The sequence below is a fragment of the Hevea brasiliensis genome, chromosome 11 (assembly GCF_030052815.1).
Source record: "Hevea brasiliensis isolate MT/VB/25A 57/8 chromosome 11, ASM3005281v1, whole genome shotgun sequence".
NCBI classification, from domain to species: domain Eukaryota; kingdom Viridiplantae; phylum Streptophyta; class Magnoliopsida; order Malpighiales; family Euphorbiaceae; genus Hevea; species Hevea brasiliensis.
In genome coordinates, this window is record NC_079503.1 from 86,998,879 (window position 1) to 87,026,757 (window position 27,879).

Sequence of the window (27,879 nt, forward strand, 5' to 3'; positions counted from 1 at the left end):
ATTATGAGGCAAAAAAAAAAAGGAAATTTATTATACAAATTAAAGTTGGACATCATTGATACAATCAGCAAATTGAGGGACAAGTGGTGAAAATAACCCATATTTGAGAGTACGGACTAGTGTCTGGTCTTCCATGTCTCATGCCTTATGTATTGGTAAATCCTATCTACTGCAATTACACTGTAATGTTTGGTATGATATAATCAAAGTTATAATATAATTATGATTATATTGCATTTTTTATTATGTTGTTTGGTACAAAAGAATTTGACATAATAGAATGACAATTACATAATATAATCAATTATACTAAAAGTAACATAATGATCATTACATATAAAATTAAATAAAATCATGATTACTTGTTTTGATCTTTTTTTTTATATATATTGTCAATACTGCCACCACCATTACCACTACACGCCCATCATTACTACTACCACCACCACCACAACCACTACTACCACCACCACCATTCTGTTACCACCATCGCTATCACCGCTACCACCATTATTGCCACTTAGCTACTATCACTTATACTACCACTTAGCCACTACCACCACTACTATCTCATCTTGCCACCACCACCAGCTAACTATCGTTGTCACTGTCACTACCACCACTTAGCCACCACTACCACTCAACTACCAATCACTAGCACTAGCACCATTATCATCACTTAGTCGCTATCATCTCTATCATCACTTAGCCATTACCACCACTGCTATTTCACCTTGCCACCACCACCATTTAATTATCATTGTCACCATCACCACCCCCACTACCACTTGATTACTAATCATTTCAACCATTAATACTTATTATTAACACTATAAATAAAGTAAATATTAATTAAAAATTATTATTGTGTTACACTATTTAGATTTTTATTTTGCAACCAAACACAGGAATGTAATAACAATTATATTACATTAAAACTTTGATTGCATTATATAATTAATTATATTATATTGCACTATGCTCTATCAAATATAACCATGCGATTGTCTTAATCAGTGGAACTATCATCAAAAGTGTAGTTAGTTTCTTTCCATTAATTAGGCCAAATTACAAGAAAAATTTGCTAAATTTGTGCTACGTGTATCAATTTTAATCATATGCTTTGATTTTGTTAATTATCACTTTTAAACTTCCAATTTGCTATATTTTCCAATAATTCTAGGGAACATCCTCATTTCTATCACTATTCAAGAAGTATTTCCTGCAAGATACAAATTATGAATCATGTGAAAACGCTTCCCATTATATTGCTGATTGTCTTTATGCATCAATTTTGCACTTCACTAGACACCATAACCATTAACCAACCCATTGTAGATGGAGACGTTATAGTTTCTACAGGGGAAACCTTTGCACTTGGTTTTTTCAGTCCAGGTAAATCGAGCTACCGTTATCTTGGAATTTGGTACAACAAAATTTCCGAAAAAACAGTTGTTTGGGTCGCAAATCGGGATTCTCCTATCAATGATACATCTGGTGTCCTCTCAATCACCAGTCACGGAAACCTTGTCCTTAACAGCAGAAACCAAACGACTCCCCTATGGTTCACAAACGTTTCGGCTTTGCCAACAAACAATTGTGTAGCTCAACTCTTAGATTCGGGAAATCTTGTATTGTTTCACAGCGGAAGTACCATATGGCAGAGCTTTGAACACCCGACAAATTATTTGCTTCCCAACGCAAAATTCGGGCTCGACAGAAGAAAGGTCTGAACTGGTTCCTAACATCCTGGAAATCTTCAGATGATCCTGGTACTGGCAATTTCTCGCTTAGGATCAACCCTGAAGGTTATCCGCAAGCGTTCATATACGAGGGTCATGTTCCAAAATTTAGAGGTGGTCATTGGAATGGCAGTAGTTGGTCTGGAATACCTTTTATGCAGAAAGTTGGATTTATCTTCAACTGCACCTATGTGAACAATGAGAATGAGATTTCCTTCTCGTGGAACACTGCATATGGCTCAATCTTGACAAGAGCAGTGCTGAATGAGTCCGGCATTTTCCAACGGTTGAAATGGCATGAGGACGAAGGTCAATGGGAAGAGTTCTTTTATGCGCCCAAGGAACAGTGTGACAGCTATGGATTATGTGGAGCCTATGGTAACTGTGTTCGGTACAATGGTGAACTCGACTGCACTTGTCTTCCCGGGTACCAGCCCAAATCACCTCAAGAATGGCATCGGAAAGGTGGGTCAGGCGGGTGCGTTAGGAAGAATCAGACGCCACTCTGCAGAAACGGTGAAGGGTTCGTAGAGGTGACAAATGTGAAGGCTCCGGATACTTCAGTTGCCCGTGTATTGGCAAATTTGGATATGAAAGCTTGTAAAAATGAGTGCTTGAGGAATTGTTCATGCACTGCATATGCAAGTCTAGGTACGACAGAAGGAAGTGGATGTTTGACATGGTATGGTGATTTGCTAGATACAAGAGTATTTAAGGAAGGTGGACAAAGTATATATGTGCGTGTGGATGCACTTGAGTTAGGTATCTTCAAGCGAACTGTCATTAGAAATTCGGGTTCTTTTTTTCTATTTATTTTGTTGATGATGTGCTTAAATCTATTCTTCTGCTAACTCTAGATGAATGGTTGACTATCATATTAATAGTTGCAGTGTTTCTTTTTCTGGTCTTCCCTTTTCAGCTCAATATGCAAATAAGCGCAAGGACCTTCTTGCAAGGAAAGGGATATTGGTAATTATGATACTGTCCGTAGCTACAGCAGTTTCCTCCCTTGTTCTTTTCTCATTCTGCTTGGTGAGGAGGCAGAGGAGATTATGTAAGCAAATAATTAAATTCCTTTCAGATAGTTTCCTATTTCCTTGTTATTTTTCACTTTAATAATCGTTAAACTACAATTTATCAATTCAAAATGCTTGATGACAAAAAGTTTAGAAACTATTTCCTAGATTTGGTTGTCAAGAAACTGAAAGAATGGATATAAAAGATTATTATATCCAATTCTAATTAGTTTAAAACTGAGACCTAGTTGACACATGTTCAGCTTCTTCTTCTTTCTTTTTTTTTTTTCTCCTTTTTTTTTCTTTTGTAAGTAATTCATTTTATTAATAGAAAAATAGCCAAGGAAAAACCTAGCATTAGGACATCGACTAACCCAAAATGGACAACAATGCTAGTAAATCTCATCTCTAATTATCCGTTTTCGTTCTACATACAGCACAAAATGGGCAACATGAAATGTTTATCTGTAGTTCGAGTACTCTCCCAGATGATCATCCAAGGGAAAAGGAGCTTGACAGATCTGGAAGTGATCCACATTTACCTTTCTTCGATATAGACACAATAGTTGAAGCAACTGACAATTTTTCCAACAAACTTGGAGAAGGTGGTTTTGGCTCAGTGTATAAGGTAGTATCCCATGAAAAGTAAAATTGTCAACTCCTTCATAAAATTTAATGTGAATATTTGGCAAGTCACAATTTTAGTACTGTAGTGTGATATATGCGGCCATGGTAGCACGTCTGTGAAATAAGTCTGGAAATGTACTTTCGTGGTCAACTATCAAATGGACAAGAAATAGCGGTGAAAAGATTATCTAAACAACAGACAGGGGATAAAAGAATTCATGAATGAAGTACAGTTGATATCAAAACTCCAAAGACGTAAAACCTTGTCGCTTTTTGGTTGTTGCATTCATAAAGAAGATAAGATGCTAATCTATGAATATTTACCAAACAAAAGCTTGGACTACTTCATCTTTGGTATGGCTCTCCCTCTATTTGCTTTCACCCATCTTTAATTTGCACTTCTTTCCATAATTCCTGTAATCTAAGGATCTCCAAAACTCAAATTGAATATAGAAAAGTCAAGGAAGCAACTATTGGACTGGGAAAAGCGTTTTGAAATTATTTTTGGGGTAGCTCGAGGAGTTTTATATCTACATCAAGATTCAAGATTAAAAATCATCCATAGGGATTTGAAAGCAAGCAATATTCTATTAGATGCTTCAATGGAGCCAAAAATTTCAGACTTTGGGTTGGCTAAATTGTTCAAGGAACATCAAATTGAAGCCATTACAAAGCAAGTGGTTGGAACATAGTAAGTTACTTAACTCCAACACCATCTCCCTACTTGGAAACATTAAAAGGTCACAAACCACCAATAAATTGTTTCTTTTTATCTACTTGTAGTGGCTATATGTCTCCGGAATATGCAATGGATGGTCTATATTCTGTAAAATCTGATGTCTTCAGCTATGGTGTCTTAATACTAGAGATCATAAGTGGCAAGAAAAACACCGAGTATGACAAAGAAAGCCCTTCTCTGAATTTGATAGGGAACGTAAGTTGATAGACATATCTTTCTTAAGATTAATTTCCTATTAGATTCACTACTAAAGTAGTAAACGATTTCCTCAACTATGTTTCAGGTTTGGACGCTATGTAGGTAAGGAAAAGGCTTGGACATAGTTGATTATACATTGTTGGAACATTCATACCCTTGTGAAGAAATTTTGAGATGCATTCATTGGACTTCTATGCATTCAGAACACCCGGTGATCGGCCAACCATGCTTGAAGTTGTGTTCATGTTAGGCAATGAAACAAGTCTTCCTTCTCCTAAAAAACCAGCATTTGTTTTCCGAACTCAAAGTGGGCAAGAATCTTTAATAACTAGAGGAGAAGTGTGTTCTATAAATGATTGCACAATTACTATGATTGAAGGTCGATGAAATTCTAGTAGGATTTTTGACGGAGAAAGGGTCACGTATGTAAATTCTTTGGATCAAACATGTTGTCAATCTTGCAATCGACGAGGCCTTAAGGTCGAACCATATAAATCTTATCTCCATTTTTTTTTCTCTTTTGTATATTGTGTGTTTATGCGATTGTATAAGAGATACAGATATACAAGTGGATAGATATAAAACAGTCTTATCACATTTTAACTGTGATTGTAATTATATTGAATTCTGCGTAATTTTTAAGTTTGTGCCAATATATTTTTAGACCCAACCAAGTCTGTTTGGGATTTTCAGAAATCCTCCATCAAAGGAGGGTTTTGAATTTGCATTCCAGTTGTCTCCTTTCTTTTTAAGTTCAATGTTGCTCTTAAAATAGATGAAAGAGACAAATTCAGGTGAGGTAGAGGCTTCATTATGAATGCAAATGGAAGAGAAATGCTGGTAGTAAGAGGATTACCGGTTGAGGACGGAATTTGACCGGGGAGCACAACTCATGAGAGAGGTCAGAGAAGAGACTGGCTGGCTTTGATTCTTCAGTCCAGGACAGACCATTTTCTGGTCGGACTTCTCCAGAGTCCTGAGGACAGGGAAACTTTGACCAGGGATTTCTCCAGCTGTGGACTGGATGCAAATTGCCATGTTTAAAAAGAATTCGGACAAAATAATTGATAATGGACTTCTCACTAGCTCTTATAACGAAGAATTCTTTGAGCTTTTTGTGACTGAAACTATTAATTTTCAAAATCCAGGTGGATCCAAGCTCAATATATGAGGCTTGGGATCCGCCAATAAGCAAGCAAACTGCAGCTTACTGTTTGCACTATTACAATATTGTTCTTTAGAGACATATCTTCAGACAAATAAAATATTTATTGCTAATAACTTCTATTTGAGGTAAAATTTTGTTAGTCTCTAAATATTATATTATTTATTTCTAATGACTCATTTTTTTTAGACAAAAACTTATTAGTCTCTAAATGTTATAGTGATTTGTTTCTAATAATTAATTTTTTCAGGTACAAACTTATTGTATCTAAATGTATAATCATTTATTTATAATAATTAATTTTTAGAGGCAAAACTTATTAGTCTCTAAATGTTATATTATTTATTTTTAATAATTAATTTTTTGAGACAAAACTTATTAATCTCTAAATGTTATATTATTTGTTTCTAATTCATTAAGATTAACTTTATTTATATAAGAAGTTTTAATTTTTTTTTTTTAATTTGTCACTAAAAAATTCCTTTTTTTTCATATTAAAAAAATTGTAACAACTAATTAAACACACAGTCATTCACTCTCTCTCTCTCTCTCTCTCTCTATATATATATATATATAAGGTGTTTTAAGTATATATAGATTATATTTAGTCAAATAAAAAAGTGATTTTAAAAATTAAACATGTAAATATTGACACCTATATTGTATTATGTTTGTTTGTATTAAAATTAATATATATATATATATATATATATATATATATATATATATATATATATATATATATATATATATATATATTCTACAAAATTAATGCTTTTAATTAATATGTTGTTATTAATCATTTAGCTAACAAGTGTTATTAATTTTTTAAGAAAAAAACTCAAAATTTTGATAAAAATATTTTTACCATTATACTACAAATATTTTGATAATTTGAATTTATTAATTATACATATTAATATATTTATTTTTTATTTATTATTTTTAATTAAATTTGTTCTTAAAATATATATAAGTACTAAAATAAATAAAATATATTTTTTTTCTATTTTGAAGTGTACGTCAAGGCCCAGTCAAATCCCAATAAGATAGTTCAAGGCTACAATGGCAGCAAAACCATGCTTTGACCATCCCACAAACACTATGCTTTCGTCTATGAAACTTGGGAACTGGTCTTAACTGGTCTCTAATGTTTTGGAAGCTCGCAAATGATCCAGGAATTGGGGACTGGTCTTACCAGTTTAGACCATAGCTATGCTTTCTTCTATGAAACTTGGGAACTGGTTTTAACCTGTCTCTAATGTCTTGAAAGTTCGCAAATGATCCAGGAACTGGGGACTGGTCTTACCAGTTAAGACCATAGCTATGCTTTCTTCTATGAAACTTAAGAACTCGTCTTAACCTCTCTCTAATGTCTTGGAAGTTCATAAATGATCTAGGAATTGGTGAGTGGTCTTACCAGTTAAGACCATAGCTATGCTTTCTTCTATGAAACTTGGGAACTGGCTTTAACCTGTCTCTAACGTCTTGGAAGTTCGCAAATGATCCAGGAACTAGGGACTGGTCTTACCAGTTAAGACCATAGCTATGCTTTCTTTTATGCAACTTGGGAACTGGTCTTAACCTGTCTCTAACATCTTAGAAGTTCGTAAATGATCCAGGAACTAGGGCCTAGTCTTACTGATGTGGCCCAACCGCAAGTGCATGGGTTGTATAAGTAATATAGAAAAGATATTGTTCCCTCGAAGAGTTGTGTTAATGATTGAATTTTTGATATAAAAATTGACTAATTCAAGCAAATTTTGTAATTCAGGTGATAGATTGATAGAATTTGAGGTGAGGAATTTATATATGCAAAATTAACAATCTAATTACCAATATGAAGATTTAACTAAATTTGTAGTAAATTAAAATGAGCAAATTGAAATATGGCAAGAGTTAAAATGACAAGCAATTAAATTAGATTAAAAATTAACAATGATAAAAGGCTGATTCCAGAGTTTGGGAATTCATATTCAAGCTATTTTGGGATTTTTAAGTTGGTTATCCAATCTTATGGAAATTATGAGTTTCAAGGAGATTAATTCTTAAATCCTTTAAATACCTTTTCGAGTGAGGCAAAGAGTGCCTTAATTAACCTAATCCTACTTTCATGGAGTTAAAATTAATCAAGACCCATTAGGTTCCTTAATTAATCTATAAATCCTCTTAATCCTTAGTCTATTTCTAGATCTAAGTTAATTAAGTCCAATTTCTTGATTATCCATCACAGGGTTTTCTCCTTTCAGTGCTTCAACTATGGATTAAGAATAATACTTAATGGGATCCTACACTAAGCATGTCATTAAGCACACAAGAAATGGATAAAACCTCATAAAACCACAAAATATGGATTACCCAATAAAAAATCCACAAAATATCTCAAATATTACATTCCAACTCCAGAATCTATAAAAAAAACTACTCACTATCCATAATAATTACAAGAAATTCTGAGTAAATGTGGAAATAAAACTTGAAACTATAGTAAGAACTAAGAAACCCAATACAAGAAAAATAGAAAATAGTGAAGAAAAGAAGAAAACTCCAAATCTGGTCCAGAAATGGAGAGTAATGCCTCTACTATGTTTTTCTGACGTTTTTCTCTGCTTCTGCTCTTTCTTCCTTCCTTTCTTCTTATAAGGACACTATTTATATTCTTCTAACAAGTAGCCCTAAAATTGTGTGTTTGAGGTAAAGTTCACGTGAGATAATCTTTCTGCCAGCTTATTATGAAGAGTTGCACAAGTTATGCAAGTTTCTTATTTAGGTTCCATACAAAATTAGTGGTTCCAAGTGCTTCCCGTGATACTGCATAAGTTATGCAGGTTGGTTGTACAGGTTTTTCAAGCTTTGGAATCCTCCATGAAACTGCATAAGTGGACTGCATAAGTTATGTAGCTGGTTATGCAAGTTTCGGTAGGTTTGGTGCTTTTTTCGCTGTGCTACATAAGCAAGGAGTAGATATGCATAAGTCATGCAGCTGGTTATGCAGATTTCCGTGAAGCTGCATAAGCAAGGAGCGAATCTGCATAAGTCATGTAGTAACTTATGGAGGTTTTGGCAGGTTTGGAAAATTGCTTCTTCTCCCTATGCAGAACTGCACAACTTATGCAGTAGGTTATGCACATTTCGGCCATTTTGCATTCTTCAACTTTTAAGCTTTATTTTGATAATTTTGGCTCTGAGAATCACTGCTCAGTGACACAATTACTTTTTAGTCCCTCAAAAACACCATTATCACCTACAAAACAAAACAAATTACAAATTAACCCAAAAATCGATAATTATAGAAAATTATCTAAATAACTAATAAAATTAGCTAAAAGTGACTAACAAATAAATGAAATGGCCATGAAATCTAACCTAAATGACTATGCAAAATGCATGTATCACTTACCAGTTAAGACCATAGCTATGCTTTCTTCTATGAAACTGGAACTAGTCTTAACCTGTCTCTAACGTCTTGGAAGTTCGCAAATGATCCAAGAAGCTGAATCGGTCTTACGATTGGACCATAGCTATGCTTTCTTCTATGAAACTTGGGAACTAGTCTTAACCTGTCTCTAACGTCTTGGAAGTTCGCAAATGATCCAGGAACTGGAGACTAGTCTTACCAGTTAAGACCATAGGGGATCCCCTTAGCTGTTTTTGCTCAAAGAATCAGGGGTAAAATGATAATTTCATTTTGACAATTGGCAAACCTATTATAACTAGTCAAAATGACATTTTTTAAAGGTAAATTAAAATTGAGTAATATTATTTTAATAAATTAAAATTGAGTGATTCAAATAAAATAATTGAATGACAATTGATAAAATTAGTCTATTTCAATATGTGATTGCTATTGCTTGGTAGTTAACTCTTTAGCATGAATTTATTTTAGTGGTTATCAGTAATTAACATATATAACATTATTTATAAAAATTTTATACATAAAAATAAATTAAAAGAGAGAAAAAAAAATTACACATGAAATTATCATCCACTATAAGAATGGTGATTTTGTATCTGGATAATGATTGGTTTTCAACTTTCTGTTTTTATTTTAAAAATAAAAAATAAAAAAGCAGAAGTATAGTTGTTTTCATTTTAAAAGCTTTTCTCATAATCATTTTCAAAACAAAAGCCATAATTGAGAAATCAAAATTCTTGATTTTATCTGCAATTTTTCTATTTACATCCATTAAAATCTATTTAATATATTTTTTAGTATGAATCATTAAAATATTAATAACAAATTATAAGAAAAAGTGAAAACTGTGCTAAACGAGTGCAAATTACATTTAATGAACTATAAATTGTAATTCTCTATACTAATAGAATGCTTTAATTGAATGTTTTACACCCATTAGAAGAACTTTTTTATTTTTTAATTTATGCTTCTCGAGAGTTGCATGTGCTCCAAAATCCTTTCATTTATTCTTTGTCTCACATTTCGTGTTCCCCTCCTTCTCATCCTTTCTTTCTTTAAATTTTCCCACTCCTCCTCACCATACTCTTATCCTTTCCTGCTCTAATGGCTGCTCATCACTCTCAGGCAATGTGTTTTTGGTAGATTTGCCAAAACTTTGATACCTTATGTCTATGATTTTCCCAAATATTAAAATGAAATCTGTGTGAAAGTCAAAGTGCTGAACAAAATTAATTAATTAAATTGATTTTGATTTCCATGAGTTTGTGCAATTGATTTTTGAAGTTGATTAACCCAAATCTTTTTAATATTTATGAAATGTTAAGTATATATTAAAAAAAAATTAACATATTAGTTTATATATATATATAATGAGTAATTTTATAGAGAACATGTTATGTTATTCCATATTACATGGAATAATAACCCAATTAAAGAATGACAACTGCACGACTACACTTTGTGGGATCCATGATCACTCACTTGGCATTTTGTCACTGGTTTGCCATTCCACATATGCAAACCTATATGAAATGACGGGGTTAAAATATAATTTGTCATAATAGACACACACACCAAACTAGTCCAATTAATTTGGACTTTAAAAACTTTTGATTTCCTTTGAAATAAATTGTTCGGAAGATAAAAAAAATCAATTGAATTCTCAAACAATTATTTTTTATTTTTATTTCTCTTAAAATGAAAATTTTTTAAGTTAAAAAGAATTAATTTTTGTTTTCATTCTAAATATGAGATTGACAAAAAAAAGAAATCAATTAAATCGAATTATTACAAAATTTTAGTTTTTAAATCGAAAAAAGAACAATAAATAGTAGGCTACAAAGCAATGTTTGAGTTGAAATTCAAAACCTCACATCCTAACTATAATTTTTTTTATAATTTTTCATCAGCATGTATAAACCATTTCTGAGTGGTATCCGAGCAGCATCACGACTAAAGGGGTGTGGTGGTGTGTGGTGGGTGTGGTAAGAAAAAGAGCAACTCAATAACCTGGAGAGCACAAAGACCATGGGCACTCCAACAATTATTCTACTGAAAGCAAGCTTGAAGACCATCAAATCAAAGTAAAAGGTAGTGAAAGAGTAGAAGAAAATCCCTTTCTCAATAAACACGTGAACGGGCATTGCAAGAAAAGAGAAACATCACAAATTTGAGAACGAATCGTCTCAAAAAAGAAAGAGGAACCATCAAAGCAGCCCTCTTTGCAGTAAAACAATATGGTTTTGTGTGGATGGCATGTATAAAGGAAATGGTTAATCTGATGTGGCACGTGCAAAGTGGGGAAAAAAAACTGTGCGAAGGGAGACGGAAGACAAAATAAAACCTCAAAGGAAAAGACAATAACACCTCCAATTAATCACAAAATCACACTCCAATTTCACTGTACAAACAATGGTAAAATTTTTCGGATGATTTTTATAGCTGGTCTCTGAATTTTGCTCTGTATTTCACTTATATCTCTTTACTTTAATTTGTTACAAAAAAATTCTCAAATTTTAATTTTATTTCGAAAAAATTACTTTAACCTGTAATAGCAACTTTTCATATTAAAAAAATTTCTTTAAGCTATAGTATGACATCTATAAATACAGATTCAATACTTTCCAGTGAAGAGTAATCTTCCTCCTTTACAAAAAGCAGATCGTTGTGATAGCATTAACATTTTCGTGAAAAGTCCAGATGGTGGTTGAAATGGTCGGTGTTTTTTAAGTGTGAGAGGAAAGGAAGCAAAAAGGTAATTTCATTACTTTTTTTAACCTAAAAAACCTTCTATAGCAGCTTAGAGGGATTTTTATAAAATAAAAATAAAGTTCAGAGATTTTTTAGTAACAAATTAAAGTTAAAGGACGAAAGTGAAATATTGAGCGAAGTTTAGAGATGAGCTGTAAAATTACTCAAAATTTTTCACAAAAAATTACGTATTTTAATGCGTTTAATCATGTGAAAACAGGTACATGAAAGAAGTAAATATGAGGAAAAATATTTCTCAAATGTATTTTTAATTGGCACAAACTTGACTATAATCCATTGCGTTCCAACGTGAAACTTGGCCAATCCTTACTTCCAAGATCAAATATTGAACATTTCTATTTCCATCATAGGTAAATTATTTTGCATGAATCAACGGGACGGTCGGACTCAGATTCCTAAAGTCCATGCTCTTTCTTTTCCTCTGTTAAGTATTACATTCTCTTGTAGTATTACTCGGCTAAAATTATCTATGAGTTTGAGTCTGCTTTAAGCTAGGCTTATTTGCTGGTCTGTTTGGGCTCTAGATTTGGTGCATTTTGTTGTTTGGGCTTCGGCCTCATCATAGCCAGCTCATGTATCAGTCTTCAAATTAAAATCTAATATCAGTTCAAAAAAGAAAAAAAAAAAGAAAAAGAAAAATTGATGCCTTCAAAATTAGGCTCTCTTTCCACTAATTGCAACTTGATTATGTAAAAACATATGAGGAAAAAAAAGTTATAATGTCACATCTCATGTGGGCTAGATGTTCATGGAATCCAGTTTGCAGGTATCCATTTCTCAATGAGAACGACAAGAAGCGTACGTCTAGACAATTGGATTTATTTTGAAGTGTACGTCTAGACCCAGTCAAATCCCATTAGGACCGCTTCTAGTTCAAGGCTATAATGGCAGCAAAACTTCAGTTTCATATCATTACTCCTTGTGGGGAAACAATGTTGATATTGATAATGGCTACCACCCAACTGTTTATGTATACATTCTCTCACAAGATAAGAAGTTGCTCCTGGATTCAGGTAATCTTGTTCTAATCCAGGATGATGCTGAAAGGATTATTTTATAACAATGCTTCGACCATCTTGGGCTCTACCAGGCTCTTGCTTAATATGGCACATTCCCTTATTGGGTAAATTATTATTTACTTTTTAAATTACATCATAATTAAAAAATTATTTTCTATATCTTTAAAATTACTTTTTTATTATACATATAAAGAAAAAAAATTAAACTTAAATCTTTCAAATATATATATATATATATACATTTACTATATAGCCCCACTAGCAGCAGGAGGGGATATATTATTAATAGATTGAATTGATTGGACAAAACATGGATTTTATATCGGGCAGGTGTCTTGAGCTGCCGGCATTCTTTTGTTCTTTATCCATAATTTTTAGAAGCTAGCCAGCTAAACAAGATGGAACTGGTCTGGTCCTACTACACCTCTACCTTCGCGTTGGGCATGTGCCTAATAATTCAATAGACCAACCTAATTATCGTAACAACTAGTTTATAATTAAATAAATACAAATTTTATATAGCATGTTAAATATATATATATGGTCTACGTGTCTATTAATTAGTGTTAAGGCCTCTATTCTCAAGGGATGGAATATCCATCAATGATAAGCTACTATATAATAAAAATGATATTAATAAATTATAAATACATATTTGCAAAACATATTGATAGTCTAGCAATTAAATATTTATCTTAAAGTGGTAAAAAAAATTAATAATTTCTTCTGTAAAACTTGAGCTCTATCAGAGAACTGGTCTTAATCGGTCCCTAACATCTTGAAAGAATTCGCAAATGATTCAGGAACTGGGGACTGGTCTTACCAGTTAGATCACAAGGAATCCCCTCAGATGTTTTTGTTCAAAGAATTAGGGATAAAATTGTAATTTCATTTTAACAATTGACAAACTTATTATGACAAGTCAAAATGATATTTTTTAAATGTAAATTAAAATTGAATGATATTATTTTAATAAATTGAAAATGAATGATTAAAATAAAATAATTAAATGATAATTGATAAAATCTACAATATCTCAATATCTGATTGCTTCGTTAGTTAACTCTTTAGCACGAATTTATTTTAGTGGTTATCAGTAATTAATTTATATAATATTATTGATAAAAATTTTATACATAAAAATAAATTAAAAATTTTTCTTCTAAATATGAGATTGATAAAAAAAGAAATTAAATTAAATTAAATTATTACTAAATTTTAATTTTTAAATAAAAAATTTATGAGATTTTCAATCTTAAAATAAATAAGTGGAGAGATTTGTACTTAAAACATCCCTCGTACTACACTTTGATGGTGAAGCAAGACCATGCTATTGGCCCATAATAAATATGACAACAAAGCAGAGAAAAATTCAATGTCAAAAATTCATCCCTGGTACCTTAAAGCTGACAAAGAAATCAATAAAATTAAGTGTCAGGCTTGTTTTTCAAAGTTTGAATGATTCAACTAGTTACTCCATGTGGCACATCTACCATTAATTTTTTTGGTTCCAAGTAGCATCAACCATTATTGTTATCAATTATTTAGATGATTTAATCCTTGCATGGACCAAATATAAGTTTTAGTCTAGCTCCAAGATTTTCCACGTGTCATGTCATGGTGGCACAAAGTGTTGGGAAACTATTGGGTTAATTTTATTTGTGATTATACAATATAGGTGGTTATATAAGTAAAGTAACTTAACTATAATTTATATTATTAAAATTTTTAAACTTTAATTTGAGTATTATTAAAAATTTTATAATTTGATATTATTCATTTAAAGATTAACTTATGATTAAATTTCACTCATTATCCCTTAACTTAGATAAGCATACCATATAAGTCTCTCATAAAAATTTCTAAATTTTAATTTAATATATAAATAATTTTTAATACAAAATGTGTTAAATAATAATTTAAATTTGAATATATTATTTGGCAAATGTAAGAAAGAAAGACAAAAACTATATAATATCAACCCATGCAATCCATTTTTAATTAGAGTGTGAATATCATTAAAATAAAGTAAAATAGTATATTATCAATTTTCTTCCATTAAAATAAAATCAAAGAATTAAGATAAATTATATGTGAATTATTTAGACATCAACCTAAAATTGAATTAAAAAGTAATACAAGTAAAAATAATATTATTAATTTTTATTTAAAATAATAATATTAATTATATAACTTTTAATAAAAAATTAAATAATTGATCAATTATAATTATTTATAAAAATATTATACCATTTTTTAAAGTACGATTTTTATTTCAAAATAAGTCAAAAATAAATAAATTTTTAAAATTTTAAATTACCTATAAAAGTTTGAAAGAAAATTTATATAATCATAATTTATGATTTACTGTAAATACTTTTATAAAATTTTTTTACCAAATAAATTAAAGTATAAATTTTTATGATGCAAAACGAAGTTCAGGAATAACTATGATACACTCATTTAAGTTGAGAGACAGTAGGTGAAATTTAGTCATTAGTTAAACTACATATTGATATAGTAAGTTACATGGATTTTAATACACTAAAATTGAAATTAAGGTATTTTTATTAAACAAATTAATTGCTTTTTCTTTGCATTTTTTGCTCTTTCGTCTTTTTTCATCTGAGGAGGCCGACCTCTATGTGATTGCTGTTCAGTGATTCCCTCTACCCCCTTTGGGCCGAGAGAACCTCCATCCCTGTCCAATACGTAGGTTGTGTCCTCTCCTCCTTCGGATGGGGTTTTGTTTATAAATAAGGTTTTGAGTGGATTTTTTTGGTGGTAGACCATTATTAATTAGTGAGGACGTCTTGTTAGTCTAGTATGTTGGGTTTTGCTTCTTTGGTTGGATTTCTTGCATGCAAGAGATTGTTTTATATGTGTGATATTTTTGCTCTAGGAGAGGAACACATTTTTAGAATAATGACATCTCAAGGGTGCTTAGTCGGGTTCGCCTTCATAGCCGACCCTCAAGGCTTTCATTGCTATTTTGAGCTCTGCCTCATCACCCTCCATGAGCTGTTGACCTTACCTGCAATGGTGATCTGGGTTACACGATCTTCTTCTCTTTGGTGCTTCATGTCTTTTCTTTTGCATTGCTTGATCTTGCCGTTTGTGAGTTTATTGATTAGGCAATGGTTTTGCTAGGACTTCCTCAGGAATCGTCATTGTTTTCTTATCCTTGATTTGGAAGGGCTTTGCCCCTATGATCCATTTGATCATTGTTTCTTCCCCAAACGGTGTTGCAACATTCAATTTGTGGTTCAACCTATTTTCATTTGGGATACTTGAATAGATTAATTAGGGTTTAGTTATCTAATGGGGCTTGGGCTCTTATCTTTTAAGTCTCTTTGTTGCTTTGTAGATTGGACTACTATTGATGGGCCTATTATTGTATAACCCCTTCTTTTTATTAATTAAACTCTATATTCTGAGGCAAAAAAAAAAAAGGAAATTTATTATACAAATTAAAGTTGGACATCATTGATACAATCAGCAAATTGAGGGACAAGTGGTGAAAATAGCCCATATTTGAGAGTAAGCACTGGTGTCTGGTCTTCTATGTCTCATGCCTTATGTATTGGTAAATCCTATCTACTGCAATTACACTGTCATGTTTGGTATGATATAATCAAAGTTATAATATAATTATGATTATATTGCATTTTTTATTATGTTGTTTGGTACAAAAGAATTTGATATAATAGAATGACAATTACATAATATAATCAATTAGACTAAAAGTAACATAATGATCATTACATATAAAATTAAATAAAATCATGATTACTTGTTTTGATCTTTTTTTTTTTATATATATTGTCAATACTGCTACCACCATTACCACTACACGCCCATCATTACTACTACCACCACCACCATTCTGTTACCACCATCGCTATCACCGCTACCACCATTATTGCCACTTAGCTACTATCACTTATACTACTACTTAGCCACTACCACCACTACTATCTCATCTTGCCACCACCACCATCTAACTATCGTTGTCACTGTCACTACCACCACTTAGCCACCACTACCACTCAACTACCAATCACTAGCACGAGCACCATTATCATCACTTAGTCGCTATCATTTCTATCATCACTTAGCCATTACCACCACTGCTATTTCACCTTGCCACCACCACCATTTAATTATCATTGTCACCATCACCACCCCCACTACCACTTGATTACTAATCATTTCAACCATTAATACTTATTATTAACACTATAAATAAAGTAAATATTAATTAAAAATTATTATTGTATTACACTATTTAGATTTTTATTTTGCAACCAAACACAGGAATGTAATAACAATTACATTATATTACAACTTTGATTACATTAAATAATTGATTACATTACATTACGATGCTCTACCAAACATAACCATGCGATTGTCTTAATCTGGAACTATCATCAAAAGTGTAGTTAGTTTCTTTCCATTAATTAGGCCAAATTACAAGAAAAATTTGCTAAATTTGTGCTACGTGTATCAATTTTAATCATATGCTTTGATTTTGTTAATTATCAATTTTAAACTTCCAATTTGCTATATTTTCCAATAATTCTTGGGAACATCCTCATTTCTATCACTATTCAAGAAGTATTTCCTGCAAGATACAAATTATGAATCATGTGAAAACGCTTCCCATTATATTGCTGATTGTCTTTATGCATCAATTTTGCACTTCACTAGACACCATAACCATTAACCAACCCATTGTAGATGGAGACGTTATAGTTTCTACAGGGGAAACCTTTGCACTTGGTTTTTTCAGTCCAGGTAAATCGAGCTACCGTTATCTTGGAATTTGGTACAACAAAATTTCCGAAAAACAGTTGTTTGGGTCGCAAATCGGGATTCTCCTATCAATGATACATCTGGGGTCGTCTCAATCACCTGTCACGTAAACGTTGTCCTTAACAGCAGAAACAAAACGACTCCCCTATGGTTCACAAACGTTTCGGCTTTGCCAACAAACAATTGTGTAGCTCAACTCTTAGATTCGGGAAATCTTGTATTGTTTCACAGCGGAAGTACCATATGGCAGAGCTTTGAACACCCGACAAATTATTTGCTTCCCAAAGCAAAATTCGGGCTAGACAGAAGAAAAGGTCTGAACTCGTTCCTAACATCTTGGAAATCTTCAGATGATCCTGGTACTGGCAATTTCTCGTTTAGAATCAACCCTGAAGGTTATCCACAACTGTTCATATACAAGGGTCATGTTCCAAAATGGAGGGGTGGTCATTGGAATGGCGTTAGATGGTCTGGAATACCTAAAATGCAGGGAGTTACATTTATCTTCAACTACAGCTATGTGAACAATGAAAATGAGATTTCCTTCTCGTGGAACGTTGTATATGGCTCAATCTTGACAATAGGAGTGCTGAATGAGTCCGGCATTTACCAACGGTCCAAATGGCATGAGAACCTAGGTCGATGGGAAGAGTTCGCATCTGTGCCCAGGGACCACTGTGACATCTATGGATTATGTGGAGCGTATGGTAACTGTGTTCGGTACAATGATGAAATCAACTGCACTTGTCTTCCCGGGTACCAGCCCAAATCACCTCAACAATGGCATCGGAAAGATGGGTCAGTCGGGTGCGTTAGGAAGAATCAGACGGCACCCTGCAGAAACGGTGAAGGATTCGTAGAGGTGGCAAATGTGAAGGCTCCGGATACTTCAGTTGCCCGTGTATCGGCAAATTTGGATATGAAAGCTTGTAAAAATGAGTGCTTGAGGAATTGTTCATGCACTGCATATGCAAGTCTAGGTACGACAGAAGGAAGTGGATGTTTGACATGGTATGGCGATTTGCTAGATACAAGAGTATTTACGGAAGGTGGACAGAGTATATATGTGCGTGTGGATGCAATTGAGTTAGGTATCTTCAAGCAAACTCTCATTAGAAATTCGGGTTCTTTTTTTCTATTCATTTTGTTGATTATTTGTTTAAATCTGCTCTTCTGCTAACTCTAGATGACTGGTTGATTATCATATTAATAGTTGCAGTGTTTCTTTTTGTCGTCTTCCCCTTTCAGCTCAATATGAAAATAAGCGCAAGGACCTTCTTGCAAGGAAAGGGATATTGTTACACTCATTTCATATAGGCATTTTAGGGTAGTTTTGCATCCATTTTGCTCTTATATTTTAGTATATTTTATGTTTTTAGCTTTATTTTAGTTATTTGTTAATTTTAGATACTTTATATTTGATTTTTGTAATTTTGTTGTTTTTTATAGGATTTTGTGGCAAATCGAGGATCAATGAGTGCATTAGGAAGTGATTTGAAGAAATTTGGGATTCTTTAAGCATGGAGGAAAGTTGAAGAAATCAAGCCTTGAAAGAGCAAACCAGCCGAAATTTGCTTGAGACCTTGCTTAAGGTCATGCTCAGGGTAAAGCGGCAATGCTTAAGGTGCAACACAAGTCAAGCATGAGCAGAAAAGTCCATTTTACTATAAATCTGCCGAGATTTCTTTGAAGGTCCGCTTAATCTTAAGCGCATAAAGGCGACCAGAGGCTAAATTTGCTAAGAAGCTGCTTAGGGTTAAGCCGAACCCTAAGCAGAATGCCCAGAACGTGAATAGTGCTGCTGACTTGGATAATTTTACACCTCATTTCCTATCCACTCCTTAGCTGTTATTTACTTTTAGGGCAGCTTTTTGGGACCATATAAATTCATCATTTCCTAGTTTTTGCCACAAGACACAAGGGGAAGAGGGAGAAAAACAAAAAAAAGGAAAGAAAATTTAATAGAAAGGGAGAGGAGGCGCCATTTTCTCTTGGAGGAGGAGCTGCTGCACGAGTTTTTGAGCTCAGAAACCAGAGACCTTGGTTCTTCCACCTGGGTTTTCCTATTTCAGTCCTTTTATCATGTTTTTCTTTATTCTTCCATCTATATTTCTTGTAAATACCATCATGAGTGAGTAATTTCTTTAGATTTCAGAGTTGGGAAATATGTTTTAGATTAATTTGTGGATTTGGATTGGGTATTTCCTTATTTTATATGAATATGAGTTTTGATTCCTTCCTTGTGTGCTTGATTTACTTGCCTAATGTTGGTACCCATTGGGTATTGTGTTAATCTTTGATTGAAGGACCGAAAGGTGAAGGTCATTGATAGTTAATCAAGGATTGGAACTTAAAATCACCTAGATTTAGAAATAAACTAGGACTTTAAGAGGAATTAATTATTGGTTACAAAACTTAATGGGTTTTAAAGTAATCAAATACATACGAAAGTAGGTTTGGTTATTTTAGAATACACTTTGATTTGCTTGAAAAAGATATCAAAGGAATTTAGAATCAATTTCCTTCAAACTCTATTTTTCCCTAAAAATTGGAATGCCCAAGACAAATCCCAATTAATTTATGCATAAACCCCCAACTCTGGAATCACTTTTACCATAATTAGACTTTCGTTTAAATTACCCATTGTTAATTTTAGTTTAATTGCGAGTTAGAATTAGAATTTATTTGTTTGCTCTTTACCCATTTCAATTAGATTAATCAATTTACCTTGCTCATTTACATTTACCATTTATTCATTAATCATTAGCCCAAATAATCGCTTCATTCATAGTTTAGTAATCAAACAGCAAATCCTCGTGGGAACGATACTTGATTCATCACTTTATTACTTGAGACGACCCGTATACTTGCGGATAAGTCGCCAACAAGTTTTTGGCGCCGTTGCCGGGGATTTGATTTTTGCTTGATATTGAACGATTGTTTGTTTGGTTAATTTGGGCATTTTATTTTATTTTCTTTTTACCATTTTACTTTGAGAATTTGTTTATTTTTGTTTTTCAGGTGCTTTATTTTATGAGAAGGACAAAAAGTGAAGAAATCAATCTATTCTTTGACCCAGAAATAGAGAAGACAGCAAAAGCTTTAAGAGCAGAATCTTGATACGGTGTCCGCAAGTGCACGGGTCACAGTAGTATAGTTTTTAAAAATTGATATCGATCCCACAGGGAATTGTGCTTAAATTGGAAATAAAAGTATAAGCAAATTAGAATGACAAAAATTAAAAGATATTAAAAATAAAATCTAAAAATTAAAATTAAGACAAAAATTAAAGATGTAAAATGAAATTTGGAATTAAAATTGGTATTTGAGGAATTAAAACTAGATCAATCAATTAACTAAAATTAATTAAACTAGATTACCCAAAAAATTAATTTGAAATATCTATTTATGAAATTGAGAGAAATTAAATCTAAATTCAATAAAAATAAAAATAAAGTGATTATAGAAATTGGATTTAAATTGGATTTAAATTTAAATTGCTATTTATGAGGTTTGGAGGATTTATATCTAATTTCAATGAAAAATAAATTGATTCTAGAGATTGGATTTTCAATATTGTTTGCATGTGGTTTTTCCCTAATTTAGCCAAACACATGAGAATTACAATTTTGAGGGAAATCAATTCTTAAATTTTTGAAACCTTTTTCAAGCATCTCAAAATTGGTTTTCATTAAATCAAACCCTGTTTTCATGGTATTTCAAATCTAACAAAAACCCAATTAATGCTCTAATTGATTTTTGGAAAGTTCCCCTTAATCTTCTTAGCTTATTTCTAACACCAAGAAAATAAAGTTTATTGCAAGATTATCCATCCCCAATATTCACTTTTCAGTCCATCTATTAAGGATTAAAACTTAACTTAATGAGGGCCCATTCATCAAGCAAGGAAATAAGCACACAAGCAATAAATCAAAATATAACAATCTTCATTTAAATGGCTAAATCAGTTCAAAACCACAAAACAAATCAATATTTACAAACCCATCTCTAGAATCTCAATCAACTACTCACAAATCATTGTTTAAAGACAAACCCAAATGAAGAAATGAAGAAATAATGGAAATGTAAGCTAAAAGGGGTAGAAAAACCCAGCAAATTTGCAGCAGGATCTCTGCAGAAAAGTGCAGAAACTTGATCCTTGCTGCTGCTGGAAGAAGATGCAGAAGATGCTCCTCCCTTTCTCTCTTTCTATCTTTCTAAAAATGCCTCCCTTGCTCTCTATGCTCTCTATATTCCAAGAAAGTGATAAAATGGGTCTTTATATAGGCTAAGGGATTGTTCTAGAATGGGTAAAAGGGGGAAGGATCTAGAAAAAGTGAGGTAAAAAGGCTGGAGTAACGGAAATGCCACGTCAAAAAATTTCCAAGAAAAGCGACATAAGTGAGTCGGTTGTGTCGCGGGTTGTGTCGCTCTCGGCCATTTTTTTTTCTCAACTTCAAAATTTTTTTTTTTTTGCAATTCGATTTTAATCTCCTCCAAATGGCTACTCTGATCAAAATACATCAAATTTCTCCAGATTTAACCTACAAAACAAATAAATTCCAAAAATTAAACTAAGAAATGTGAAAATTGTAAAATTGACTAAATATATACTAATATCTAAAATAATAGCTATGAATAAGGGTAAATTATGTGCAAAAATTACTCCTAAATGATGATATAAAATGCATGCATCAAATTCCCCCATACTCAAACTCTTGCTTGTCCTCAAGCAAAATTTCATTAAAACTCATTTGGAAGGGAATAGAATCAGTCTTTGAAAACACAAAATTCACTAATCCAAACCACCAACTTACCTCTAGCCACCAACATTCCAAATTCCCACCAGCAAAAGCACAAAGAATGAAGCAAGCACTCTCAACTATTACAGAATAGCTAAGAATTAACCAATCAACCCAAGCAACAAATACCAACCAACTACAAGAGTCAATTGTGCCAAAATAAACCTAAATGAAATAGATAGCCAATGTGTCTCAAATAGATGGTGAGTAATGTATGGAAGATTATATTGCCAAACCCATATGCAAGCATAAAAGATCTAACTCTACTAATGTAACAAGCATTTTTCAAAGAATCATTAGGTCTTTTTAAGGGTTGTAATGGGGTCTAATAGGGTAAAATTGTGGTTAACAAAGAAAGGGAATAAGGTAAACAAAATATGAGAATAATATTAATCATGAAACTCAAAGTGCATCCAATATTTTTTTTTTTTTTTTTATATATCAAGAGGAAAGAAATTCACAATGAATCTCAAGTGCTATCACAATGATTATACAAAGGGACTATTTTTTTATGCTTATTTTATTTTATTTTATTTTGATTTTGTATGTGTCCCTATTTCATGTCACACCCAAAATTACCTTTGGGATATTTTGGTGACCTTTTCAACTTTTGACAATTACTCTAGCACTTTTCAAGATGTTTCAATCCTCCGAGATTTTTTTTTTTTTTTTTTTTATTATTAATTTTTTATTATTATTATTATTATTATTTTTTTTTTTATATCATTATCATTTTTTTATGCACTTAATTGCTAAAATACTATTCTCATAGATAGGTGGTAGTGTTTAGGTTTAATGGCTAGGTAAATGATTTGGGTTCCAAAGAAATTAGGAGATTAAGGTTCAAGGGGGTTTGCAAGGGTTAAAATGAAATTGAGGTAGGTTAAGGCTAAATGTGAGGTTTAAAATATGAAGGAATGCCTAAATCATATTCTTATCAAATGCAAGTTAAAAATTTCGCTTTGAAAGATCTAAGATGCTTGTTCTAGGAATGGTGAGACGACAATGACCATTTTCTTCCTTAAAGGCTTATCCAGACACTCAAAACTCAAAATAACTAACTAGCACTGCATACCTAAATTGATATATTAATTTTCAGCTATTAAGTAAGAGAAAGAATAATGCTTAAGACTTTGTACCCAGCTGGAACTTTCATTCCACTAACCATCTAAAGGCAAGCTGGATTGCTTGAATAAGTGGCTTATGGAATTCAAAGACTGGTTTAAAAATTCAAAAATTTTAAATGAGTGAATGATATGCATGAGTGTAAATGTATAGTCAACCTAATTGCAACTAAGTATGCGTAACTAAGTATATGAGGCTATATGCAAGTGTATATACGTAGTAATGAATGTGTCACTATATGCAAATGAAAAAGGAAAAATAATTTTTGCAAAAAATTTACCCTCTCCCCCATACTCAGAATGAACATTGTCCTCAATGTTAGAAGAGTGCATGGAATGGGATAATGTGCAGAAAATGGGTAGATCATATGTGCATAAAGAATTATTACCCTGTTGCATAAGCGATAGCACAACTTGTGTTGACAGTGACACAAGCTGAGATGAGAATTGTTACCTCATTGAAGTGCAGCCAATTTAATTAGATAAAATTTGGACAGCTGCTGCACTCATTGCAAAAGAAACAGTGCAATGGAATCCATTAATTAAATCGATTAATCTCAAAAATTTGGAATAGGGAAGTTAAGCTCAAAAATATAGCCATCAAGTGTAAATCCGAAGTAGCACATAAAAGCAAGTGAGCAATGTACTAAAAATATAAAAGAAAAATGTATTTTATGAGGAACTAAAAAAAACTGAATAAGTAAATGGTTCAAGTAAAATAAAAACAACACAAGCAAAATAAGTTCAAAATATGAAGTAATTAAGCAATGAAATTAAAGACATGAAATGTTTTTTTTTTTTTTTTTTTTTTTTTTTTTTTTTTTATATGCTCATTTGCTTGCAATGCATTGTATCCCATCTGCACAAGGAAATTAGAACAATGTTAAACTCTGAATAAGGAGTATATAAAAAAAAAAAACTTAAAACAAATGAAAGAAAAATTGGGAGTTATGCACAAAAATGCTAAGTTTAGGTCTTTAGCTTGACCATACTTACTCAAAATTTCATGGAGAATGAGAAAGATAGCAAGTTGCTATTTTCTCAATTGGCTCACCGGCTAAATAATGCCTCAACCTTTGTCCATTTACCTTGAAATTACCAGATTTTTCACCAAAAATTTCCACAGCACCATGAGGTAAAACTTTCACAATTTTGAATGGACCTGACCACCTTGATTTTAATTTTCCTGGAAAAAATTTTAACCTTGAATTGAATAAGAGAACCAAATCTCCTTCTTTTAAGTCCTTTTTCTTGATATGCTTATCATGCCATTTTTTAGTTCTTTCTTTATAGATCCTAGCATTTTCATAAGCATCAAGTCTCAATTCTTCTAATTCATCAAGTTGCAAAAGTCTTTTATGTCCAGCAGCTTGCAAATCAAAATTGATTGCTCTAATGGCCCAATAAGCTTTGTGTTCTAATTCTACGGGCAAATGGCATGATTTCCCAAAAACTAACCTATAAGGTGTAGTTCCTATGGGGGTTTTAAATGCTGTTCTATATGCCCAAAGAGTGTCATCTAATTTAAGGGACCAATCTTTTCTGGACTTATTGACAGTTTTCTCCAAGATTTGCTTGATTTCTCTATTTGTGATTTCTACTTGGCCATTTGTTTGAGGGTGATATGGTGTGGCAATCCTATGCTTTACCCCATATTTTCTCATCAACTTTTCAAATTGGTGGTTGCAAAAATGGCTACCACCATCACCGATTATGGCACGCGGGGCACCAAACACAGTCAAAACAAATTTTTGAAATTTTACCACAACTTTTGCATCATTGGTAGGTGTAGCTATAGCTTCTACCCATTTAGATACATAGTCCACCCCTACCAAGATATATTTATTCCCATATGAAGATGGAAATGGCCCCATGAAATCAATTCCCCACACATCAAATAATTCAACTTCTAATATGGACTGTTGGGGCATCTCATCTCTCTTGGAAATGTTGCCTACCCTTTGGCACCTATCACACTTGCTTACAAAGTCTCTCACATGTTTAAACATTTTAGGCCAATAGAAACCTGATGTCAAGACTTTTTCAACAGTTTTGAGACACTAAAATGACCACCATATTCAGAGAGGAATGACAATGGTAAATAACATCATGCATGTCTTCCTCTGGTATACATCTTCTAATTATTCCATCATTGCATCTCCTAAACAAAACCGGTTCTTCCCAAGAATAAAATTTAACATCATGCAAGAATCTTTTCTTTTGCTGCCAAGATAAATCGGTGGCAAGACACCACAAGACAAGAAATTCACAATATCAAGAAACCATGGAAGTGCAGAATTCAACACATACAATTGCTCATTCATGAAAAATTCATCAATTGGCATAATTTCATCATCTTTATTTTCGTTTTTATCCTAGAAAGGTGATCACCACCACATTCTCAACACCCTTTTTATCTCTTATTTCCAAATCAAATTCTTGAAGTAATAAAATCCATCTAATCAACCTAGATTTAGCTTCTTTCTTGCTCATTAAGTACTTTATTCTTTGCATGATCGGTGAAAACAATTACCTTTGAGTTGACCAAATAAGAACGAAATTTATTGAGTGCAAATACTACCGCAAGGAACTCCTTTTCGTTGTGGCGTAATTGACTTGAGCTTCATCAAGGGTTCGGCTTGCATAGTAAATGGCATAAGGTTTTCTATCTTTTATTGGCCAGGACGGCTCCAACAAAGAAACTCACTTGCATCACACATAATTTGAATGGCAAAGTCCAACTGGGGTTGCATGATAGGAGTATTGTTAATGCCGTCTTTAACCTGCAAAAAGCAACCATACAATCTTGATTAAAATCAAATTTAACATCATGATTCAAAAGATTTGTTAAGGGTTTAGCAAGTTTAGAAAAATCTGAATAAATCGTAGGTAAAACCCAAAGCATGTCCAAGGAAACTCCGCACTCCTTTGTGATGGTTGGAGGGCATTTTTCAATAATTTCTATTTTGGCTCTATCCATTTCAATTCCCCTTTTTGAGATTAAATGCCCTAAAACGATTCCCTCTTGGACCATAAAGTGGCATTTCTCCCAATTCAACACCAAATCATTATCAAGACATCTCTGCAAGATTTTAGACAAATTAGTCAAGCATGAATCAAAATTAGTTCCATATCTGAAAAGTCATCCATGAAGACCTCCATAATTTCTTCAATAAAATCAGAAAAATAGCCATCATGCACCTTTGAAATGTGCCAGCGCATTACACAATCCGAATGGCATCCTTCGATATGCAAAGGTGCCATAGGGACATGTAAAGGTAGTTTTTCTTGGTCATCGGATGTATTGGAATTTGAAAGAAACCGAATATCCATCTAAGTAACAAAAGAATGAATGCTTGGCTAATCTCTCTAACATTTGATCCATAAAAGGAAGAGGAAAATGGTCTTTTCTTGTGGCATTGTTCAACTTCCTATAGTCTATGCACATTCTCCAACCTGTACTTGATTCTAGTGGGTATCAATTCATTATTTTCATTTTTAACAACTGTCACCCCACCTTTCTTTGGTACAACATGCACAGGACTAACCCACTCCTTTATCGGAAATAGGGTAAATAATTCCAGTGACTAGTAATTTTAGGATTTCCTTTTTCACAACATCCTTCATTGTAGGATTCAATCTTCTTTGATGTTCAATGGAAGGTTTACTATTTGGCTCAAGGAAAATCCTATGCATACAAACCGTTGGACTAATTCCTTTATATCATCAATTGCATAACCCAAAACTCTTCTATATTCTCTCAATACTCTCAACAATTTGTCATTCTCAATATTAGTCAAACATGCATTAATTATAACAGGATATGTTTCATTGGGTCCAAGAAAAGCATACGAGGTTGGAAGGAAGAGGTTTAAGATCTACCTTTGGGGCATCCTCTACCTTTAATGATGGTGGTTTGATCTCCAAATTTTGCACTCCTTCAAGTTGAAAAATTGTGGCTTCAGGATGTGGTGGAGAGCTTTCCAAGTATTGCATAAAAATAGCCATGTTATCATCATCAATGCTCCCACCATGGACTAAGCAATTTTCAAGTGGGTCTTGTGGATAGCTTTTTCGAAATGCTCTTGAACAATCTCATCAATAATGTCTACCCAAAACAAGACTCAACTTCTTCATGTTTTCTTTTCATGGCTGGATTGATGTTGAATATCATTTGATCATCTCCCACTCTAAGTGTCAATTGCTCACCCTTTACATCAATTAATGCACCATGTTGCCAAAAAGGGTCTTCCCAATAAGATAGGAACTTTTGTGTCTTCTTCCATATCCAAAATGACAAAGTCCACCGAATGTAAAATTTTCCAACCTTGATAGGCACATTTTCAAGAATGCCTTCGGATACTTAATTGAGCAGTCCACCAATGAGAGATACATGTTTGTGGGCTTCAACTCTCCCATATTCAATTTTTCATATATTGAAA

At 32.6% G+C, this 27,879-nt stretch overlaps 1 protein-coding gene and 1 pseudogene across 1 annotated transcript; both read left to right on the forward strand.

Moving 5' to 3' along the window:
* The first annotated feature begins 1,189 nt into the window (after nucleotides 1-1,189).
* LOC131170344 (G-type lectin S-receptor-like serine/threonine-protein kinase RKS1) lies at nucleotides 1,190-4,396 on the forward strand (annotated as a pseudogene).
* A 12,940-nt stretch (nucleotides 4,397-17,336) lies between these two features.
* Nucleotides 17,337-19,244, forward strand: LOC110664512 (G-type lectin S-receptor-like serine/threonine-protein kinase RKS1). Its single transcript, XM_058129397.1, has 4 exons — nucleotides 17,337-17,493; nucleotides 17,550-18,602; nucleotides 18,760-18,828; nucleotides 19,204-19,244. Exons 1-4 carry the CDS (start codon nucleotides 17,337-17,339, stop codon nucleotides 19,242-19,244), a joined length of 1,320 nt encoding a protein of 439 aa, XP_057985380.1.
* Nucleotides 19,245-27,879: the final 8,635 nt, after the last annotated feature.